We start from the raw sequence: 21,077 nt of genomic DNA, 5'->3' as shown, positions 1-21,077 counted from the left end.
GTAGTAGACCTATTATGTAAATACTCCTTGACTTAATTTATTATTGCATCTTATACTCCATTCATCTGTTAATAAACGTTCTACTTTATGTGCGTTTAAGTTTTAAGAAATATGAATGAAAATAAATGGAAAATTTTGTAAAATAGAAAATAACTTTTTTGGACAAGTTAATGAATTGTGCCACCTATTAATTACATAAAAATGAAAGGAAAATGAGATATGTAATGACGATTGAAATGGAAAAATGAGTTAGTTAATAATGAGAAATATATAAGAAATAAAGCAAACTCATTGAATTGGATGAGATTATGATAGACCTAGAATATATATTTTTCATTGTTATCAATTATATATATAGGAGACCAGGTCATACATACCATATAAGTATAAGAACATTTTATTCAGTATATAAATAAGAGACGTGCCATTTAAAAACAATAACTTATACTCCATATCTGGTGTGTTCTATATTGGTTGTATAAAATATTGGTGTGGAATTTATACGCCAAATGAATTCTCTTTTATATATATATATATATATATATTTAATTTTGTATTTAATATTGGAGTTTAAAATTGGTGCTTTTGTTTAAATACTCATTTACTCAGACTAATGGTCTAAGAAATGAATTCTAGTTATTCATGTTCTTCTAATGTAATCAAATAACTGAAATAAGCTCGAAATATAAGTAGTTAATTACTTTTAATCATGAAAGATAAACACATTCAAATGTATCTGTTTACTAAAAGAGTCAAGTGTCAAATGGAATGTTGACAATTGGTGGGGAGGATAGCTTTGGACGTGGCAACATAAACTTCACAAGTCTATGTATGCACTATTCAAATACGACGTTTCAAACTTAATAGGAGTGAGACAAAATTGATAATTCAAATAGGTATTATCTCTATTATTTAACTTCTTGTGATTAACTATAAATTTATAAATTATTTGAATGAGAATAACTAGAGTTGTATGTAAATATATAAGTGTAATACGTTTCTTGTTTACTGTAATTAAAAACTACAAAGCTCAATTTACCATTTTATGTATAAATGAATGAATAAAAGAGCAAATCATCATTAATTATATTAGTAATAAATTTAAGGTATTAGAATCAAATTAAATGCATGTAAAACACTACATGGATAGACCACAACGTCGCTCATGAATGGTATTCGCGTAAGGTTTGTAGCATACCATTTCTCACATACGGGTCTTGTGGCCGGGGATTGCTTTCTCTGTATATAGCACAAAAGTATCGTAGCTCCCAGATTACTCGAATTCGCAAATCAACAACACAAAAGTAACGTGGACTAAACTACAACGATGCTCATGAATGGAAACTACTCTTTTTTCCCTTGCTTAAAACATTTGATATTAAGAATCAAGAATGCTGCTAATGCTATAAGCTCAAGTCAAATGTAACATCAGAAATCTTGTGTCACCAGAAACAGTTCTTGGGCGGTAATGAGATGTCACAATGCATACATCAGTTTTAAGTCAGAGCCAGTTAATTTTGTCCGAGCTCGATCTAACTGCAATTGTTCTTCCTGGCCGGGATCTTCAGCTGCAAAATGTGGAGATCATTGTAGCAGATGTTAGTTTGCACATTTGGAATGGAAGCTTCATATGATAGTATTTTCCATTGAAATTTCGAGATACAAAATCCTACCCAATTTGAGTACAAATGACCAGTTTTCGATCAAATGAGTTTCATATCTATTGATCTCAAACAGTATATGCAGAAGTATCATGATCTTCTTAAAAAGATATCTGGGTGGAAGAATCTATTTCAGGTATAACCAGTTTAAAGAACATTCTGACATCCTCAAAAAAATTTCGTTGAATTTCTTTCGCAAATACTAGACTAATAATGTAGGATGTCAATGATGATGACTGGATATCACTAGATACTTCTTCACCTGAATCTACTCCTAATACTTTCAGGGGATTTTCCGATCATATAATTCTTTAAAGCAAATTTCTACATTTGAATTTTCTTTCATTTGCTTTTTCACTGCATTAAGTGATTCTATCGTGCAGGACGACTGTCTATAGTTTCTATGCCCTTGCCAACCAAATCTAAGGGATTCTGAAGTAAATCTAACAGAAGGCTTTACTTGCAGCGAAGAATGCTGAAGAGAATGGTTAGGTACTCGAGTTTGATAAAACCAATAATGAATCAACTTATGGCAAAAGATCTATCGAAGAACATTCTTCACTGCCATTGCAAAACTATTTGTCTGCAGTAACGGAGAAGAATGAGTGGTCAAGAAGAAATAGAAGAGCTACAGGGCGAAAGATTCATTTTCAGACTACAATAAAAGAATCAATGTAGCAGATGATGTAATTTTCCATGCAACGTGACAATATTCTCGTCTTCTACGATAATTAGTGTTGTGCGTAAAATGAGAAGATTATGTGACTTTTTTACATAGTTTTCACTTCTCTTTTCATCCTAATCTCCGAAAGAGATGGCAGCAGTAAGACGAAAAAAGTTACAAGTAACGAAATTATGATCGTCACAATGTATGAATAGAAGCACTTAAACAGCCTTGATCACAAATTTAACCTTTACAAATAAGAATCAGGGCCAAGAACATAACAATCTAACATCTTGAATCTATCATCTTGAATAACAAATCCCTTCTAATACCACTTAACTTTTTGTCAGCTTATTCGAATAAGATTAAAATCCAATTTTCCCATTTCTTCAGCAAGAAAACTCCCATATAACACCAGCAAACATGGCTCCAAACACCAGCCAACTCCTCTCTCTACGAAGATTTGATACCTAGATTGTCTTTGAAGTCTCAAAAGAATAAAGTGGTGTGAATTCAATGAGATGCTCCTACGTTCAACTAGAATTTGCTACCTAGAATGCTACTACAATCGAACTTTACAACTAAATATTCCTTTCTTATAAAAGATATAACTTGAATCCAACTCATTTTCAAGGCTCACGATCTCAAAATCACACAAAGCAGGTCTACGCTAAATAACAACTTTTAAAGCTACAAGGAAATCCAGCATTCACATTATCACGTATAACTCGAATCAAACTCACTTTCAAGGCTCACGGTCTCAAAAACACACAAAGCAAGTATACGATAAATAACAATTTCTAAACACTACACAATCAGTTCTAATCAATGATCTAATCCACAAAAGCTACAAACAAGATCCAGCATTCACCTCAGTAGGAAATAAAATCACTAAGAAACACCAGTTTTGCTCTTGAATTCAGCCTGATCAGTCAAATCCAACACCACATCAGCTTCCAAGAACCTACTTAGATGCTTATTATCCAAATGTTGCTGTAAAAAATATATAATTTACAAATTAAATTTTTAAAAAAATACATTTACTCTACTCCATCGACCATCACAGACTTCACAATTTCACTCCAAAATAATTGAATTCTTTCTGAAAATTAAAAGCTTACAGATAAACACTGCCTGTATTTCTCCCACTCAGAAATGCACCCTTCTTTCTCCCACTGCCCTTTCAGGAATTTCTCCGAATACCATCTGTGCACAAGATGTTGGAACCAAATTAGGTCAACAAAACCCTCAGCAGCTAAACAATTCCAAATTTTCTGAAATTCAATCGTATCAAATGAAAAATCGAATATGGCAGCGAGAGAAAGATTGGATTTTTACCGGTTGAAGCAGTTGTGATACGCAGTTCTGAGATGGGCACAGGGTGTAGTTGCTGAAGAAGAAGAGCGATTACTGTCTCTCAAAATCCCCATTTTACTATATTACAGCTTTATAATTTTATTATTACATCAACATCTTTGAACTGGTAAAAATAAATGTTCTTAGAAAATTGCTTTATTATTCTAATCATGTTTTTGTTAATCTTTACTTTTCTGCATTTTTTTGTGCGGCTTATATATTGGGCCGAAGCATATTTGAAGCCTGACCAACGTGTGATCCGACCCGACCCGACTGAGCCGATTGATATCAATGCTTGAAAATAGTACTCCATCCGTCCCATAAAAGTTGAGTCACTTCATTCTGTGCACTCGTTTTAAAAAAATCATAATAAATAGTGGATAAATAGTAAAATAAATTTAAAAATAATGTAGATAAGACTTTTATCTACGTTATTCTCGATTTTACTTTACTATTTATCCATTCTAACTATTTATTACGATTTTTTCAAAACGAGTGCAAAAAATGAAGTGATTCAACTTTTATGGGACAGAGGGAGTAGTATATGAAAAACAAATTATAATTGGGTTATATGATAATTGATCGAATCTCTTTAGACCTAGTGGTGGATTGGGGGGGGGGGGGCAGAAGGGGTCGGTCGCCCCCTCCGTGCAACTATTTTCCCCTTATCGGGAAGTAAAATTACCATGTCCGCCCCCTCCGTTTGCCTCCAGCGTTGCCCTAAACAACGAAAAAATAGTCATGTCCGTACTAAATCAAGCTAATACTATATATTTCGCCCCCTCCATTTCCGGATCCTGGATCCGCCACTGTTTAGACCTATAGATAAGAATTCAATATAAGGGCATGAAATTAATTGATTGAGATCATTAAGTATTTATTTCCATATAGCTTTTCCATATTGCCTAACAAAAACTTCATTTTCGATTATTAATTATTTTTTGCTAAAGCCAAAAAGTGTCTTTTTCGAAGCAAAATGAACAAAATAGAAAACCACGTGGCGCTAGCAGTAGCTCACACGACACATCCGACAAATAAAAAAAATACTATAATCTTAAAAACGATAAAACAGTAATTTATATGATTCTATATTTTAGTAACTAAAAAACTACTATTAATTAAATGGAACCTTGCATCATTTTCTCATATTCCATAATATGAATCAAAAGAATATGTTTAGTGGTTTTTTTTGTTCTCAGTTATTACAAAAATGTTTAAGCAAAATTGTACAGGCATATCACCATTAACTACCATAAAATTAAACAATATCATATAATTATATAAAAAATGATTTCATTTGTTCAAAAACATTACAATTATGTGCAATCCTAAATTTTTATTGTCGTGGAACTTAATTTTAGCATACATACAATTCCTGGGGATTATTTGCAACAAAATAATCCTCATATTATAAAATAATTGTATAAAAATAATTGTATTTATATCTGTATATATTGGCTTTGTCACAAGCAAACTCCAAGTTCTTTCACAAGCAAAACTGAAACAATTTGTGGAACTCAACAATGGCGGAGCAGAATCAGAATTGCTCTCAATTCAGAGGGCAGCCGCGTCTCCCTAAATTCGCAATCCCTAAGCGGTACGATCTCAAACTCAAGCCCGATCTCGCCGCCTGCAAATTCGCCGGCGCCGTTCAAGTCTCCGTTGACGTTGTTTCTGATACTAAATTCCTCGTGCTTAATGCCGCCGAACTCTCCGTCAGCGCCAACTCCGTCACCTTCGCGTCTGCGAATAAGGTATCTCTGCATAGATTGGACCGAAATCGTTTATTTTTTGTTTTTTTGCTAATTTCAGTGTTTTCATTTCTGTCTGGGAATATATTTATCTTGAATCGAAATCAACTGCATTACGAATATGATGAAATTGATAAATGGATAAGTATAAATGAAATCGATGCGAATAATTGTACTAAAAGTTTTTTAAAGGTTTTTTTGGTGTGTGATTTAGTGGAATTCATTTTAACTGTATGATCCCGTAAGGTGTTGCTACTTGCTAGGGGAAAGTTGGAAGAGAATCGAAAGAATTCTTCAATTTTTCATACAGTCGGTCATTATATGGAGTAACTTATTCGAGCGTTAAATTGTCTCTAAAATATGATATAGTTTGGATTTAAGATCTGATCATTTGGTTTTCATAGTGGTGGAACTTTTCCTTAGGCTTCTCCTGCATAAAAATTTTCATCTTGGACGGGTTAAAAGTTAGTTTTGTTGCTCGAAATGCCAGGTTTTGGAGCATGTGAAAGTGGACTTATTCGAGGAGGATGAGATTTTGGTTCTGGAGTTCAAGGAGAGTTTGCCGATTGGTGTTGGGGTTCTGAGTTTGGAGTTCGAGGGTACTCTAAACGATAGGATGAAAGGATTTTACAGAAGGTAATGCACCTTTTACATATACTCCTATATGTTAGTTATACACTTATACGGAATTCATGATTTCTACATACGTAATTATACAGACAATTCTGAGAGTGTGTTTATAAATTACATATTTGGGCTGATTTTTTTGTCATTATTATGTTTTGATATCTTTAATTCGTATAGGGAGAAATCATAATTTCTCACTGTCTACTGCTCTGCATTATGCTTTTGGATGCATAATGTCGGTTTCATGAAGTGTAGATAACAATATGACGTCTTTCTGCAGCACCTATGAGCATAATGGTGAGAAGAAGAACATGGCTGTGACGCAGTTCGAGCCTGCTGATGCTAGACGGTGCTTTCCCTGCTGGGACGAGCCTGCTTGCAAGGTATTTTTAGTAGCATCTCAATCCTCATTCTTCATCCCCTATTAACGTTGTTCCTGTGAGTTGTGCACTCTAAGGGCCACCAATTTTTTTCAACCTTATAGGCATTGTTATTGATGGGGTAATGAAGTTAGTTTAAAATTATCTAATTCTTTGATCACAGTTATACTTCATTAACATAATAATCTTATCGTCCAGTTTTCTAGTTCAAGTGGTATGTTGTATCGTAGCTATCTTATCAGCATATGTATGCACCTTTGGCAGAATGTGTCATGTAATTGTGGAAATTAAACCAATTTATTTTATCTTTCTAAAAACTTTTGAATTCCCCATACATGCTCAGGCTACTTTCAAGATTACATTAGAAGTTCCATCAGACTTGGTAGCTCTTTCCAACATGCCAATCACTGAAGAAAAGCAAAATGAGAATCTCAAGACCGTCTACTATCAAGAATCACCAATCATGTCAACATATTTGGTGGCAGTTGTAGTTGGCCTGTTTGACTATGTCGAAGCTAATACACCTGATGGTACGTTTGCAATCTCATTTTATCACAGTAAGATTTAATATTTAGCTACGTTCTCTTGATGATGCAGTACCATGTTTACAGGAATCAACGTCAAAGTGTATTGTCAGGTCGGCAAGACAAGTCAAGGAAAATTTGCTCTCGATGTTGCTGTCCAAACCCTAGGTCTTTACAAACAGTATGTAGTGTGCATTATAAGCTATATCCGCCATCCTAAAATTTTCAAATGGGGTGGACGTAATGTATCTTGGCTGTTGCCTGTTCCATATCATGGCTGTTCTGATGAGATGTGCTATTATTGTTAGGTTTCTTATAATTATTTCTATGGGTCTCACAATTTTGTGAATTTGTTGACTTAGATCTTAATATTACATGTGATTCAGGTACTTTGCCGTGCCATATTCCCTTCCTAAATTGGACATGATTGCAATCCCTGATTTTGCTGCTGGAGCGATGGAGAACTATGGTCTTGTTACATACCGTGAAACAGCTTTGCTTTATGATGAAAAGCACTCTGCAGCTGCAAACAAACAGAGGGTAAAATGAGTTGGATGAGAATAGACGATAATGCCTTGTTTTGTCATATCTTCATCGGGCCTCAACCCTTTTTATTTTAACCCAATGGGCTAATATCAGAACCATACTAAATAGCATATCATGTGAATTTTTGCAACTATCACTGAAATCGTCCTAGGTAAATGTATACTTAGTGTACTAATGAGCTGCTGGGCTCGTATTTAGGTGGCAACTGTTGTAGCTCACGAACTAGCACACCAGTGGTTTGGCAATCTGGTGACTATGGAATGGTGGACTCATTTATGGCTGAACGAGGGATTCGCTACATGGGTATTATTATCCTTTCAAGTTTAAATCCTTATTTTTATGGAGAAAGGTACCATAAAGTTCTTAATTTTTTTAATTATTGGAATTCAGGTAAGCTATCTAGCTGCTGATAGCTTGTTCCCAGAGTGGAAAATTTGGACTCAGTTTCTTGATGAATGTACCGAGGGACTTCGGCTGGATGGGCTTGCTGAATCTCACCCTATTGAGGTTAGCAGCAAGCACTGACTCTTTTTTTTCTTCTATTCAAATGCTTGTTTTGAAATATAAAGATCCAGGGGACAATGCTCATGAAAAACTAGAGATATAGTTAGAATTATTTGTTTTAATGATGATGCATATATTGAATCTCCAGTTTGTTTGCAATCTCATTTCAGGTGGAAATCAATCATGCAAGTGAAATAGATGAAATTTTTGATGCAATCAGCTACAGGAAGGGTGCATCTGTCATTAGAATGTTGCAGACCTATCTTGGTCCCGAACGTTTTCAGGTTGATGATTTGGTCATGTGCAGCTGGGAATGTCAATATATAATATTTGCTCTTCAAAATTCCATCTGATCAATAATACATCTTATCTCGTTTCGTTGTTCTTTTCTGACATCTTCTAGAGAGGACTTGCGTCTTACGTTAAAAGATACGCTTGCTCAAATGCAAAGACAGAAGATCTATGGTCAGCTCTTGAGGAAGAATCTGGTGAGCCTGTAAACAAGCTGATGAACTCATGGACAAAACAGGTCGGTTATCCTGTCATCTCAGTGAAGCTCAAGGACCAGAGCTTGGAGTTCGATCAGGTTATTTGAATCCCACTTTCCTTTTCATGATGGGTTATTTTTAGCTCTTGGATATTCTAAATCCTGTTTATCTCGTGCTTTTGGACAGTCCCGATTTTTGTTTACTGGTTCTCATGGCGATGGAGAATGGGTTGTCCCAATAACTTTGTGCTGTGGCTCTTATGATGCTCGTAAAAATTTCTTGCTACAAGCCAAAAGTGAGACTCTTGATGTCAAGGACTTTTTGAGTGCCTCAGGTTCATCAGGGCGCCCCTGGATCAAAGTTAATGTCGAGCAGACTGGTTTTTACCGGGTGAAATATGACGAAGACCTATCGTCTGGACTAAGGAATGCAATAGAGAGGAAGAACTTGTCAACATGCGACAGAAATGGTAAATTTGATTTGTTATCTTATTTTACAGGTCGGGAAAATATTTGAATTCACTTTATATCTTGACCAGGGATATTGGATGACTATTATTCGTTGTCCATGTCATGCGAGCAATCAATGACCTCTTTACTTGCTTTGATGAGTGCCTACCGGGAAGAGCCCGAGTATATTGTCCTATCTAACTTGATCAGTGTAATGTTCTCTTTGTTTCCAGAATTTAGTAACCTTTTGGCAAATTGTTCCTACTCGTGGATTACTTTGTCGTTTTGACCTTTACATAATTTTCTTGGTTCCACAGGTAGCTTCCAAGGTAGCAAAAATTGTTGCTGATTCCTCGCCTGAATTGGTTGGTGATGTCAAATTGTTCTTCATCAATCTTTTCCAGAACTCCGCAGAGTATGTTATTCATGATTTTCTCTTCTTTTCAATACGATGTCTGATGGGTTGGTTGTACTGTATATGGGCTCATGTAAACTCATATCCCATGTGCTCGAACTACTCCTTTGCTATTCAAGTGTCCTTCATTGAGACACAACGGATGGTGTTTTTGTCCCCATTCTCATGTTTCTGTAGATATAAAGAGTCGACACACCACCACTTTTCTATCTTACGGTCCTTTATATTATCTCTCTTTTATCGAACTATTAAACAATGTAGCTGGTTCAAATGTAGAAATATTAGATTTTGGTGCTATTTCATTTCTTTTACAGGAGACTTGGCTGGGATCCTAAACCACTGGAGAGCCACCTTGATAGCATGTTGAGAGGAGAACTTCTCGTGGCATTGGCTTTATTCGGGCACAAGGCAACTTTAGACGAAGCAAATAAGCGCTTCCGCATATTTTTGGAAGATAGAAATTCACCCGTTCTTCCTCCTGATTTGAGAAGGGTTATAACGAAAAACTTCAAACTCTATCCAAATCCATATCTCTGAGTGCCTTTTTTTGCTAACAGAACCTTCCCATTTTCTGTTTCCAGGCAGTATATGTTGCTGTAATGCAAGGTGTGAACAAATCGAACAGATCTGGCTACGAGTCTCTTCTCAAGATTTACAGAGAAACCGACCTCAGCCAGGAGAAAACGCGAATTCTAGGTACAGTTTCATCATTTGAGCAATTTTGACATTCACAGGTGCTTACGTTATCCTATCTTTCTTGAAGGCTCGCTAGGTACTTGCCGGGACCCTGAAATCATACAAGAATTCCTCGACTTCTTGTTATCTTCAGAGGTACTAATATTCATGTCACTGAAATCAAAATTCTTAATTGCTTCCTTCAACACATTTTTTCCTAACAATAGCGGCCGTTCCTTTTATAACACAGGTGAGGAGCCAAGATGTCGTATTTGGGCTGTCGGTCAGCAGTGAATCTCGTGAGATAGCATGGAACTGGTTGAAAGTAAGCCTATTTCCTCGTTTTGCTCATAAGTAAGCTCGTTTCCAGGCCACCTCCGTTGATTGGTAGACTCATCTTGTTTGCAGGCCAAGTGGGATCATCTCACCAAAACCTATGGCGCCGGATTCCTCATAACTCGCTTCATCAGTGCCATTGTGTCACCGGTAAGTGCTCATCTCCTACACTCTCATCTAGTCTTAAGCAGTCGGGGGTTCTCACGTGCCACGTTCTCCCTTTTAGTTTTCATCATATGAAAAGGCGGCCGAAGCGCAGGAGTTCTTCAGCAGCCGGATGAAGCCATACATCGCGAGGACGTTGAAGCAGAGCATCGAACGCGTCCACATCAACGCAACCTGGGTTAAAAGCATTCGGAATGACAAGAATCTCCCACACGCTGTCAAGGAGCTTGCATACAGGAAATACTGATTTCATCTTGTGCTTTGTTTGGATTCTGCTGATGTTTAAATATGTCATTTATGAAAAAAATTATGCATATTATCGGATTCTCTCTTTCAAACACACTACAGTTATATGACTTTGACTTCTTGGGCAGTGGCTGGTTTGGCACTGTGTTTAATGTTTATTCGACTCTCTCTCACATAGTACATTTTTTTTTTGCATACCGAATTTCGATATACTATCGTATCCAAAATTGACTATATAAAAGTTTCGGTATGCCGTTTTATCGTAATCTTATTTCCTATCGTAATCTTTTTTCGTATCGTTATGCATATTTGGTATCAAATTATTGGTGTATCGCAATATATAGGAATGCATATTGTTATTGTACAGTAATCTTCTAGTACGATATATCGAAAATCACTGTATATTGAGATTTTGTTAATTTTTGTTATTTTTTGTATACAGTTTATATAGTACTGATATTTCAGTATATTAAATATTTTTCCAACCTTATATGAGATCCCTCTTATTTGGCAGAAACTATGGTACTTGTGATTTTCCAATGTTTTGTCAACTTGCTCCAAAAAATTCTCATAAAATTAAAAGAATCTATATGTCTAGAAAATAGTTAATGTACACAAAGATTTATTTAAGCGACTCAACAGAAGATGTAACATTATTAAATTAGCTCAATTGATTGGTTGTACTTAGAAAATGACTTAACAGAATACATAAAAAAAGTTGTAATAATTTTTTCAGATTTGATATAGATCTGCTATATCATAAGCAATTACTCAGTTCAATAAAACATTTCATTCATTCTATAATACACACTCTATAATACACACTATGATCGATACAATAGCCTGCAAACCACACAGAACCTTAAGTCTGAAGGCGCGTGGGTTCCAAAACCCTAATCCGAATACTACTACTAAATAAACTTTACATTATAATTGCACAAATCTATAGCCCATAATTAAAACATATGGGCGAAATAAATCACTTTTTTTGTCACATTATTTAATTTAAGGAAAAAAAATAAAAAGGTTAAAAGAAGAAATTATCTTTATTCTAGGACTAGGTCTTGTTCTTGATCTTTCTTTGAGTCTTCAAGTCTACTACAATAACGGAGATGTTGTCCTTGCTGCCCTTCTGCATCGCCCGGTTCGAGAGGTACTCTGCGGCCGCCTGAGCCGCGGGGTCGATCGCCTCGCCCCGTTCCAACGGGAGGGAGGCGCTGTTGTGCTTGTGCCACAGTAGTATCCTTTTACGCGCTAGATCACATGCCTCGTCGTTTGTCATGACATCCCAAAGGCCGTCGCTGGCCAGGACGAGGCAGTCATCCTCCTTCGTCCGTGGAACGAACATCACTTCGGGATCGGGGATGATCCAGGGCTTCAGATACCGGTCTCCTGCACGCGGGGAAATGGACGTTCGCGCAAATGAGAGGGGAAACTATGGAATGACGGTAGGAATGAAATGGAATGCGAAAGCGTACCAATAGACCTCGACATTGCAAGGACACCAAAGACGCGATGGCCGTTCCATTGTATGACCTTCCCTCCCGATGCTTCGATGCGTGCGTACTCGTCTTCCCGATTAGGCTGCAAGATACGAGGAAACAGAGTTAGGGGCACGTTAGACGGACTTTAAAAACATAAGGGCGGTTACTTTGTGGTCGACGGAAAGGGCCATGGCTTCTTTGCCACGGTAGAGCACGGCCCTCGAGTCGCCAGAGTTGGCCACTATTATATGAGAAGAGCACACTAGTGCAACGATGGCCGTGGACCCCACGGTCTCGGGTGCGAGGGGCTCGAGGCTGGCCTTCCCTCCGACCTCATCGTCGACCTTGAGAAAACATCTAGTGAAAGCTCTCCTCCACTTCTCTTCACAGCTAGCATTATCATCAAGGTTGTTTATCATCACATCCAACTCTTCATTCAAAGCAAGATGCAGACGATCACGGCAGTAGTTAGCTACCTGTAAACACGACATAATCATATATCTCGAACGCGTTGCAACAACGCTGCGTGATCAAAAAACACGAAAAAGACATCAACCTGAGAGCCTCCATGACCGTCGTACACTCCAAAGAAGTGGCCCGTCAGATGGCTCAAGCACGTCGTCATCCCTCCTCCATCCTCACTGGTCAGCAACCGGATCGGGATTTTCAGCAAACGAGGCAGAGCTGCGACTGCATCTTCCATCTCCGGTCGCCTACCACAAACAGAGGTGAGACCCCAAAGAGGCACACAATCCACTTCAAAGATACTCCGGCCTCCCCTCCCGCTCGGCCCTTTCTCCAACCGAACATCAGCCTTGGACGCTTTAGAGACGGCAACATCAGCAGCCCCTTCCGCGGATACAGATGGAGAATCGCCTAAAACTGCATCATCACCACTCGGATTTCTCGAAACAAGTATTCTCGAAGCAAGTTCCCTCTCAACCTCCAAGAAGTTGGCCTCAAACGCCAAGAAATCGTCCCCACACAGACTGCTAGCATCACTCACCACCGACAACGAGCAGGAGCTATCAGGCATCGCATCACCCTCCAACGAAGACAACCCATCCTCCTCACTGTCGCGGACCACAACATCCCGAGCCAGCCAGAAGCTCTCGTCCTCAGACGTCGTAGCCACCAGAGACGAAGACCCCTCGCTCCTCACCTCCCCCGACCCCAACGCCACCGAGAAACTAACATCACTCCCCGAGTCACCAAAGCTGCAATCATCATTGTCACCATCCACAGAGTTGCCCAAACTCTTCATCTCAGCATCCGTAGCCGCCTCTTCCTCCATACTCTTCGGGTAGTCAAGAGTGCAATTACCTAAACTAAATGGCACCGAGACCGCCCCACGCCTCCCCTCCATCGAGATCACTATCTATATACGAAAGGTTTCCCCGCAGCCCATCTACTACCACATCACCTGTCATTGTTAAATTAACTCACCACCCCCCCAACAGAAAGCAAAATCTACCATTTAAGATCAAGAATCCATTGCCCATGATCCAAACTAAACCAAAGAAAGCTTATAATTAGAAATTACTTCCTAGATCTGCCATGCTAAAAATGAATACCATCACCATCACTGAAAAAGGAAGTCTCCACACATAGAAAGGTGAAGTACAATACTCACTCTAATAATCCAATTCCTTCAAATATTCACTTAATTAAACTATTCCTAACTTCACCAAATACAATACATGAAGAAGCAAGAAAGGGGAAATCCATCTTCACCAAGATCCATTCTTACTCAAACAGTCAACTGAAGCAAAACAAGTCAAAAAATTGACAATAAGAAAACAAATCAAGATTGGGAATTTATGACAATATTTGAGCTGAATTAAAGCAGGGAAGCAACAAAATGGTTGATGAGAGAGAGGGGGGGGGGGGGAGTTTGAAGAATCACAGGAAAACCCTGAGTAAAAAGGCAAACTTTTTTTTCTCAACAAGAAGACTTTGAGTAACCTGGATCTGAGGCAATCTATGTCAACCCTTTATTCAAATCTTGAGCTACTTTATTTAGTCTAACTCTCCCTTTCAACCATTAATTACTTTACTTGCTCAAGAAATTGGTAACACCGATAAATAAAATATTAGTAACAGCAAGAAAATGAAAATTAGAAAGTGAAAGGTAACTACAACAACTACCTGCTTTCTTACTGTTGTTGTTTCCCTCCTTTCACCATCTGTTGACAAATCAAGAACCCAGACAAAAGAATTGTGGGTTCTCCAAATTTTGAAACATATCATAGTAAAAATTTAATCTCTTTCATAGTTCAGGAGTTTATAGTGGAATCCCGGCAAAGTTAGTGGGTGGGGTGGGATTTGGAAAAATTATTAAAGCAAAAAGGAATGAAACAGTAGTTAATTATTACTACTATCTGAGTAAACAAAGAAATGTTGAAGAGGAGATGACAGATGTCCAATCCAGATTTGCATATTAAAGCATCTCCACCAATTCAGTTATTGGTGAGTGTACTTCATTTTTCAACTCTCGTGTTTTTTTTAAGAATTTAGATCTTGAAATTGACTGCAGTGAAAAATACACTAAGCGGGTATTTGGTTTTCATGTTCTTGTTTAAATTAACAAAAACCAAAATTGATTATGTGAAGTTTGAAATTCAGTTTGATCATCATTATTCATAGACAGCACTACTAATTTGGAATATATTTTTCGACACTATAGATTGCATTTTTATAGTAGTACACTAGTACTGATTTGGAATATATTTTCGACACTCTATGTTGCAAATTTATTGGTTGCAATTTAAAAGTAGTAGTACTAACTTGGAATGTGTTTTCGACACTCTATGTTGCAAATTTATTGGTTGCAATTTATTTGGAATATAATTATTAATCAACACTATTCATTAACTTTGAAGATTTATTACACACACCAAAATGTAACTCCAAAACTTTGAAATAAAAGCGAATCCATATTAAAATATTAAATTAGTTTCGTGCAACCAAAAAAAACAGTATAAAATTTGGTCGAATCTTTTTCCAAATTTTCTTTAAAAAAATAGACAAAAAAATCATAAAGTTTAAATTTATTTATATTTATTAAATTGTGAGTATATACGTGAAAGTGCATTTAATATGATATCCGAAAAATTACACGTGGGTGTCACCACCAATGGATTAAGTGATACTCCATCTCTTATTTCTAAATAAAAAATGTTAATTGGTTGAAAAATATTAAAAATATATTATACTTATTATACTGTATTTTTTTCATGAGATAATTAAAAACAAATTCATTTTTTATTTCACATTCTAATGAAAATTGGATGCAAAGCACCGTGATATAGTGAATCCCTATCTTAAAAATTAGCTCCAATTTAATAAATTCGTTTGAAATAGTCCTTGATAAGAAGAACCTTACAAAGTTAGACATTGAATATTGATATTTTACACGCAAATAGAAGTCATAAATTGAAATAAATTCTGGATAAGATACGAATTGTTGTTGGGATTTAGTCACGTGTAGAATGTAAATTGTGTACTCCATTTTTTCCAACTAATATTTAAAAAAGCTTTTTGACATTTGAAAAAAGTATAGGACAAACAGTGAGTGAACTTCTAACTTTTTTATTCTATGATTGGGTTAAATCAAGTAAAGATTGGCGTGCTTTGATTTTGATTGCTTCTCTACTCATTCACCACAATGCTTTTACCATGTGACACATCCTACTAAACTTTTTCCTACCTCATTATAATGGTTTGGAGTTGAATTTTTTAATAGTAGTAACAACAATTAGCTCTAAATTCATTATTTGTTTTAACCAATCTTTAATGCAATAGCAAATTTAGGTGGGATCAAGTGGTCAATCAATTTCACAAGGATTGAAAAATTACATTAAATTCGGTATTTAGAGTTGTTGTCAACTCACAGTGGGGTCTGCCTCGGCCTGAACCCTTGGGGCTTGAGTTCATTTCTATTATTTGATAACCATATGTTGTCGGCAATATTGGTAGATGTATCATGTTTGTCTTCTGACACTGACAAAGACCTTCTTCATTGTGTATGGTCCGATGAATTTGGTTTCATAACTATGTCGTTAATTTTGAGTTAGCGTGTGTTTATAATTTGATATATCGATCATTAATCACCTTCGATTAAATAAGCTTATTGATCCCTAGTCGTTAATGAATCTTTATTCTATCATAGCTTGTTTTAAGTGTTGTTTAGTAAAACTCACTAACTAAAGTAGTTCAAATTATAAGATGGTCAATCTAATTATCAATTGTAACTTACCATATTAATTACATGTATTTTTCCAAAACTTAATTTACTGAATAAAATCTGTACAAGTTGATATGTCTCTACGTATGAGTCATATGACATGATTGATTGGACATAAATTTTATACGTTATTAAATGTCGAGTCGTGGACACTATCAAGTTCAAAATAAAAAATACTCCCTCCGTCCCTGAAAATTTGTCCCAACTTTCCTTTTTCGTCCGTCCCCCAAAATTTGTCCCATTTCACTTTTACCATTTTTGGTAGTGGACCCCACATTCCACTAACTCATTCCTACTCACATTTTATTATAAAACTAATATATAAAAGTCAAGCCCACATTCCACTAACTTTTTCAATCCACTTTCCATTACATTCCTTAAAACCCGTGCCCGGTCAAACCGGGACGAATTTTGGGGGACGGAGGTAGTAATGTATTGCTTTATGAAATTAACTGAATTTAAGAGACATGTAACGCCAAACATATTTTTGTCTTACGTCTAATATTTATTGAGAAATTAAACAAAAGTAGAATGAGATAAATAAATTGACTTCTGTGTCTATAATTTGCCAATCGTTTGGAGGAAAAATATTACTACTACGTTGAACTGTATTTCATTTTTTCAGAATAAAGTCAAAATCTTTAACTATTTGATAATCGTCGGAAAATCATAAATTTATTAAAATTTTGTCTGTCTTCCAATTTTAAAAACTAACAAAATTATATGTGGACGTAACTGTTGACGAGTTGAAGAATGCCGCATATTCATGATGATGTCGTTTACTTAAAAATATCAACAATATATTAACATATGCGGATGTGATCAATATTTTTAATATGGGATAAATACGAATGAATTCAAATGTTAAGATCTTGTATTAATTTATAAATATATGAAGTGACCAAAATATAAAGTAAATACTCCCTTTGTTTTCAATTAGGAGCTCTGTTTTTCTATTTTAGTCGTCCACGAATATAAGTCATGATTCATTTTAACTATAAATAGTAACATGTTTCACATTTACTAATTCATTTCACTCACATTTCAATTAATTAATATCCACAAATGAAATTCATATTTTATTAACTTTTTCAGATATTTATCTTAAAAACCATGTTCAAAAGAAATAATACTCTTAATGATGGACAAGGGAGTATATATTTTGGTCCAATCTATCTCAATCACTTACTACATTGGCCCATTAAAATATTTGAATATGTGTCTCACTTGTGTATATTAGTTTTAAATAAAATGTGAGTGGAATGAGTTAGTGGAATGCGAGATCTTATTACCATTTATGGTAAAAGTGAACCGAGACTTCTATTCGCGGACGAACTAAAATGAAAAAATGGAATCCTATTCGCGGACAGAGAGAGTACTACATCTATGGAGATGTTGATCGTAAGCCTAATAAAATCTAATGTTTTGAAAGAAGCCCGAATTTCCAAATTTAGAAAATAAAAATCAAATTTATTTTAAAGCATGATTCCAAGCCAATCTCCCTGGAGATTCTCAAAATGGGTAATAATTATTTAAAAATCACAAAAATTTGTTAAATTCTATATTAGTTAATCTCATAATTTCATGAAATTCCAGTTGACCAAAAAACATAATTTTATATAGAGATAAGATAATTGATAAAATCACGATTTAAAAATCAATAACCAAATACAAATTTCAAAGCCCAAATTCTTGTGGTGTAGAGCCCAAGCTAATTGGGCCTATCGAAATCCATATAAAGGAGTTCCCTTCAATCGTTTTCTCGCTCTTCGTCACTCTTCTGTCATCAATCTCACTTCCCTTTATTTCTATCTGCAAAACCCTAACCCTACGCCGGATCTCTCGCCTTCTCTCTCCCCCTTTTCCGCCTTATTTCCTCCGCATAGATCGCTAATGGCGAGCTCAACTGAGCCGACAGCTCTGAAGAGAGAGGAAGAGGAGGAGGACGATTCGAAGCCGTCGGCGGAGGACGAGGATACCGGAGCTCAGATTGCTCCGATCGTTAAACTCCAGGAAGTTGCCGTTACAACAGGCGAAGAGAATGAAGATGTTCTCGTCGATTTGTGAGTATTCTTAACTATGGAGTTGAGTTCAGATATGTTTAGTGGAATTTGTGATTCGAGGTGGTCCGATGTTTTGGTTTTGTTATTCACTGTTTAGAATTAGGATGTGAGTAATCCGATTCAAAATTTGGATCGAAGTATAATGTCATCTGCGCGATTAGCTGAACATTTGTTGTTTGATAGTTGGTTGATGCAGTGAATGGAGGTTTTATATTGTGCATTTGATGGAATGGATGTGCGATCATACAGTGTGATAAGATTTAGGATAAAGTGAATTGATAAATGTGATGATTCATTCTGTCAACTTGTTGTTCCTTGCAATTGATGTTTTTGATCTAGGATTTGGATGAATCTGTGTTAATGATTCATAGCACAGCTGGAATTTCACTCTATTTTTACTGTGGTTTTTTTCTTGTGCTTAAAAGAATTGATGCGGTAGAATGTGTTTATGGGTGTTTCTGGCAATTCCGATTGTATTATGAAGTTAGCATTATTTGATAATAAATTGTTTGTTTGTTGGTAGGAAAGCAAAGTTGTATAGATTCGACAAGGAAGCTAACCAATGGAAAGAGAGGGGAGTAGGGATGGTGAAGCTACTCAAGCACAAAGAGACCAGCAAAATTAGGCTTGTTATGAGGCAGAACAAGACTCTCAAGATCTGTGCAAACCATCTAGGTTAGCAAAAAACTTTTTTTCTTCATGAATTTTTGTGTGAAGCTTGTTTCTTTGTTTAAAATTTAATTGATAAAAAAGGATATCAGGAATTAGTATTGGTGTGAGATTCTACATGTCAGACTGAAATATACCTTTTCCATTTTAATTGCAGTACAGCCCACAATGACAATACAAGAGCATCAGGGGAATGACAAGTCCTGTGTGTGGCATGCCGCTGATTTTTCAGATGGAGAGCTAAAGCAGGAGACATTCTGTATTCGTTTTGCCTCAGTGGAGAGTAAGTCGTTCTACCTTTTATTGCCGACATGGCTGTTTTTCCCCTCTTAAATGCCAGTATGCACTTTGATCTTTGATTTGTGTTACTCTCTAACCACTTACCCTGCAGATGAATGTATTGTAGTTTCATACATGTTCATTTGATATAGGCTTAGTTATATTTAAATGGTGTTTTGGTTTGTGTAATGTCTTTACTATACTGTCTTGTTAAATGCATACCTAAACTTACTACTTAAAACTGCTTTCCATATAAAATTATGAATATGCTATCCTCATTAATATGGTTAGAACTTGAACCATGGTGAAATGATATTTCGTGACTTGTATTGATTGTTGTGTTATTTGGAAATGCCATTTAGATTTATTCTTGTTCTACATGTTGAATAACTTGCTCCATTGATATGGTTGTTAGTCATTTGTCTTCTCTCATTAGAATTAGTTCATACTGCCTTCGTCCCAAGTTAATTGAGTCACTTCTTAGGATGTGAGAATTAATAATAGTGTTTAGTGAGTTAAATGTCGAGAGAATAAAGTAGGAGACATTGAAGTATGAATTTTTGCTATTAGATGAAATGTATTACTTATATTGGGTCGCCCCAATAAAGAAGACGAATAACTTACTTTGGGACGGAGGGAGTAGCTTTTAAGCAGATGTTAACTCTACAAGATTTTCTTCTCCCACTGTACTACGTTTTGAAGTAACTTCTGATATGCATTTTGTGTTTTTGTATTTGTTCAGACTGCAAATCATTCAAAGACAAGATTGAAGAAATCACAGAGTCTCTGTCAAAGGTCAGTGTAGAAAGTGCAAAAGAAGCTGATGCAGCAACCAATCTTATTGAAAAGTTGAGCTTTGAAGAAAAAGCCAAAGAAGAAGAGCCGGCGCCCAAGGAAGAGAAGAAGGATGAGAGTGAAAAAAAAGAGGAAAAATCTAGCGATGACAAGAAGTAAGGGAACAAAACATTGCAATGTTGTCGTCCGGGTTTTTGTTGGCGTGGTTGAGAAAACAATGATAGATCGAGTGAGTGAGGAAAATCCAAGGATCAGAACAGTACTAAAATCATGAAAACTAGTTTGTGGTTTTTTCGTTATGTTGGTTTGTTTGCTGGTGTCAATTGATGTGTGTTTATAGTTTTTAAGTTTGTGTCATCTTTGTTGGTATATCGGTTGTGTATTGCGAAACATTTACAGGGTACTTTACCATTGCCGCCTATATTTTGAACATGCCTTTGAATGCTTCGGCCTTTGTTATTTTATGTGCTTATTTATGAGTGACGGTCTGATTTTAAAATCTAATCTTCAATTAATTAGAGCAATCTGTATTTCCTCCGCATTCAATATGGTAGATGTGGAATTATATATTTTGTGGTCAATGATATTGATAACAAAATAGTACTACTAGTATATTTCCTCTTCTTATATTCTAAAATCATATACTATTAATTTACAATTTTTTATTTCGCCTCTGTATAAAAAATGACTTTCAAGGATACTGAAACGACATCATTATACTAAAAAAATGGGCTTTCAAGAAGGCTTATTATAT

At 36.0% G+C, this 21,077-nt stretch overlaps 4 protein-coding genes across 4 annotated transcripts; 2 read left to right on the top strand and 2 right to left on the bottom strand.

The window, feature by feature from the left end:
- Positions 1 to 1,244: 1,244 nt before the first annotated feature.
- Positions 1,245 to 3,864, bottom strand: LOC121785109 (uncharacterized protein At4g33100-like). Its single transcript, XM_042183471.1, has 4 exons — positions 3,664 to 3,864; positions 3,447 to 3,531; positions 3,197 to 3,318; positions 1,245 to 1,568 (listed from the first exon to the last, which is right to left on the bottom strand). The coding sequence occupies exons 1-3, from the start codon at positions 3,753 to 3,755 to the stop codon at positions 3,217 to 3,219; spliced, it is 279 nt and encodes a 92-aa protein (XP_042039405.1). The 5' UTR covers positions 3,756 to 3,864; the 3' UTR covers positions 1,245 to 1,568; positions 3,197 to 3,216.
- Positions 3,865 to 5,145: 1,281 nt separating this feature from the next.
- On the top strand, positions 5,146 to 10,960 carry LOC121785107 (aminopeptidase M1-like). The gene is made up of 19 exons (XM_042183468.1): positions 5,146 to 5,435; positions 5,923 to 6,068; positions 6,340 to 6,442; positions 6,783 to 6,969; positions 7,051 to 7,144; positions 7,350 to 7,503; positions 7,708 to 7,812; positions 7,900 to 8,016; positions 8,184 to 8,297; positions 8,417 to 8,599; positions 8,688 to 8,970; positions 9,040 to 9,161; positions 9,268 to 9,365; positions 9,680 to 9,857; positions 9,947 to 10,061; positions 10,129 to 10,196; positions 10,291 to 10,365; positions 10,449 to 10,526; positions 10,603 to 10,960. Exons 1-19 carry the CDS (start codon positions 5,205 to 5,207, stop codon positions 10,786 to 10,788), a joined length of 2,637 nt encoding a protein of 878 aa, XP_042039402.1. The 5' UTR covers positions 5,146 to 5,204; the 3' UTR covers positions 10,789 to 10,960.
- A 594-nt stretch (positions 10,961 to 11,554) lies between these two features.
- Positions 11,555 to 14,643, bottom strand: LOC121785108 (protein phosphatase 2C 50-like). Its single transcript, XM_042183470.1, has 4 exons — positions 12,828 to 14,643; positions 12,439 to 12,747; positions 12,266 to 12,371; positions 11,555 to 12,179 (listed from the first exon to the last, which is right to left on the bottom strand). The coding sequence occupies exons 1-4, from the start codon at positions 13,635 to 13,637 to the stop codon at positions 11,845 to 11,847; spliced, it is 1,560 nt and encodes a 519-aa protein (XP_042039404.1). The 5' UTR covers positions 13,638 to 14,643; the 3' UTR covers positions 11,555 to 11,844.
- Positions 14,644 to 18,289: 3,646 nt separating this feature from the next.
- Positions 18,290 to 20,755, top strand: LOC121785380 (ran-binding protein 1 homolog c-like). The gene is made up of 4 exons (XM_042183786.1): positions 18,290 to 18,580; positions 19,104 to 19,255; positions 19,407 to 19,532; positions 20,271 to 20,755. Exons 1-4 carry the CDS (start codon positions 18,411 to 18,413, stop codon positions 20,480 to 20,482), a joined length of 660 nt encoding a protein of 219 aa, XP_042039720.1. The 5' UTR covers positions 18,290 to 18,410; the 3' UTR covers positions 20,483 to 20,755.
- The last annotated feature ends 322 nt before the right edge of the window (positions 20,756 to 21,077 follow it).

The sequence above is a fragment of the Salvia splendens genome, chromosome 21, assembly GCF_004379255.2.
Source record: "Salvia splendens isolate huo1 chromosome 21, SspV2, whole genome shotgun sequence".
Classification (NCBI taxonomy): domain Eukaryota; kingdom Viridiplantae; phylum Streptophyta; class Magnoliopsida; order Lamiales; family Lamiaceae; genus Salvia; species Salvia splendens.
This window is presented reverse-complemented; position numbering and strand designations above follow the sequence as displayed.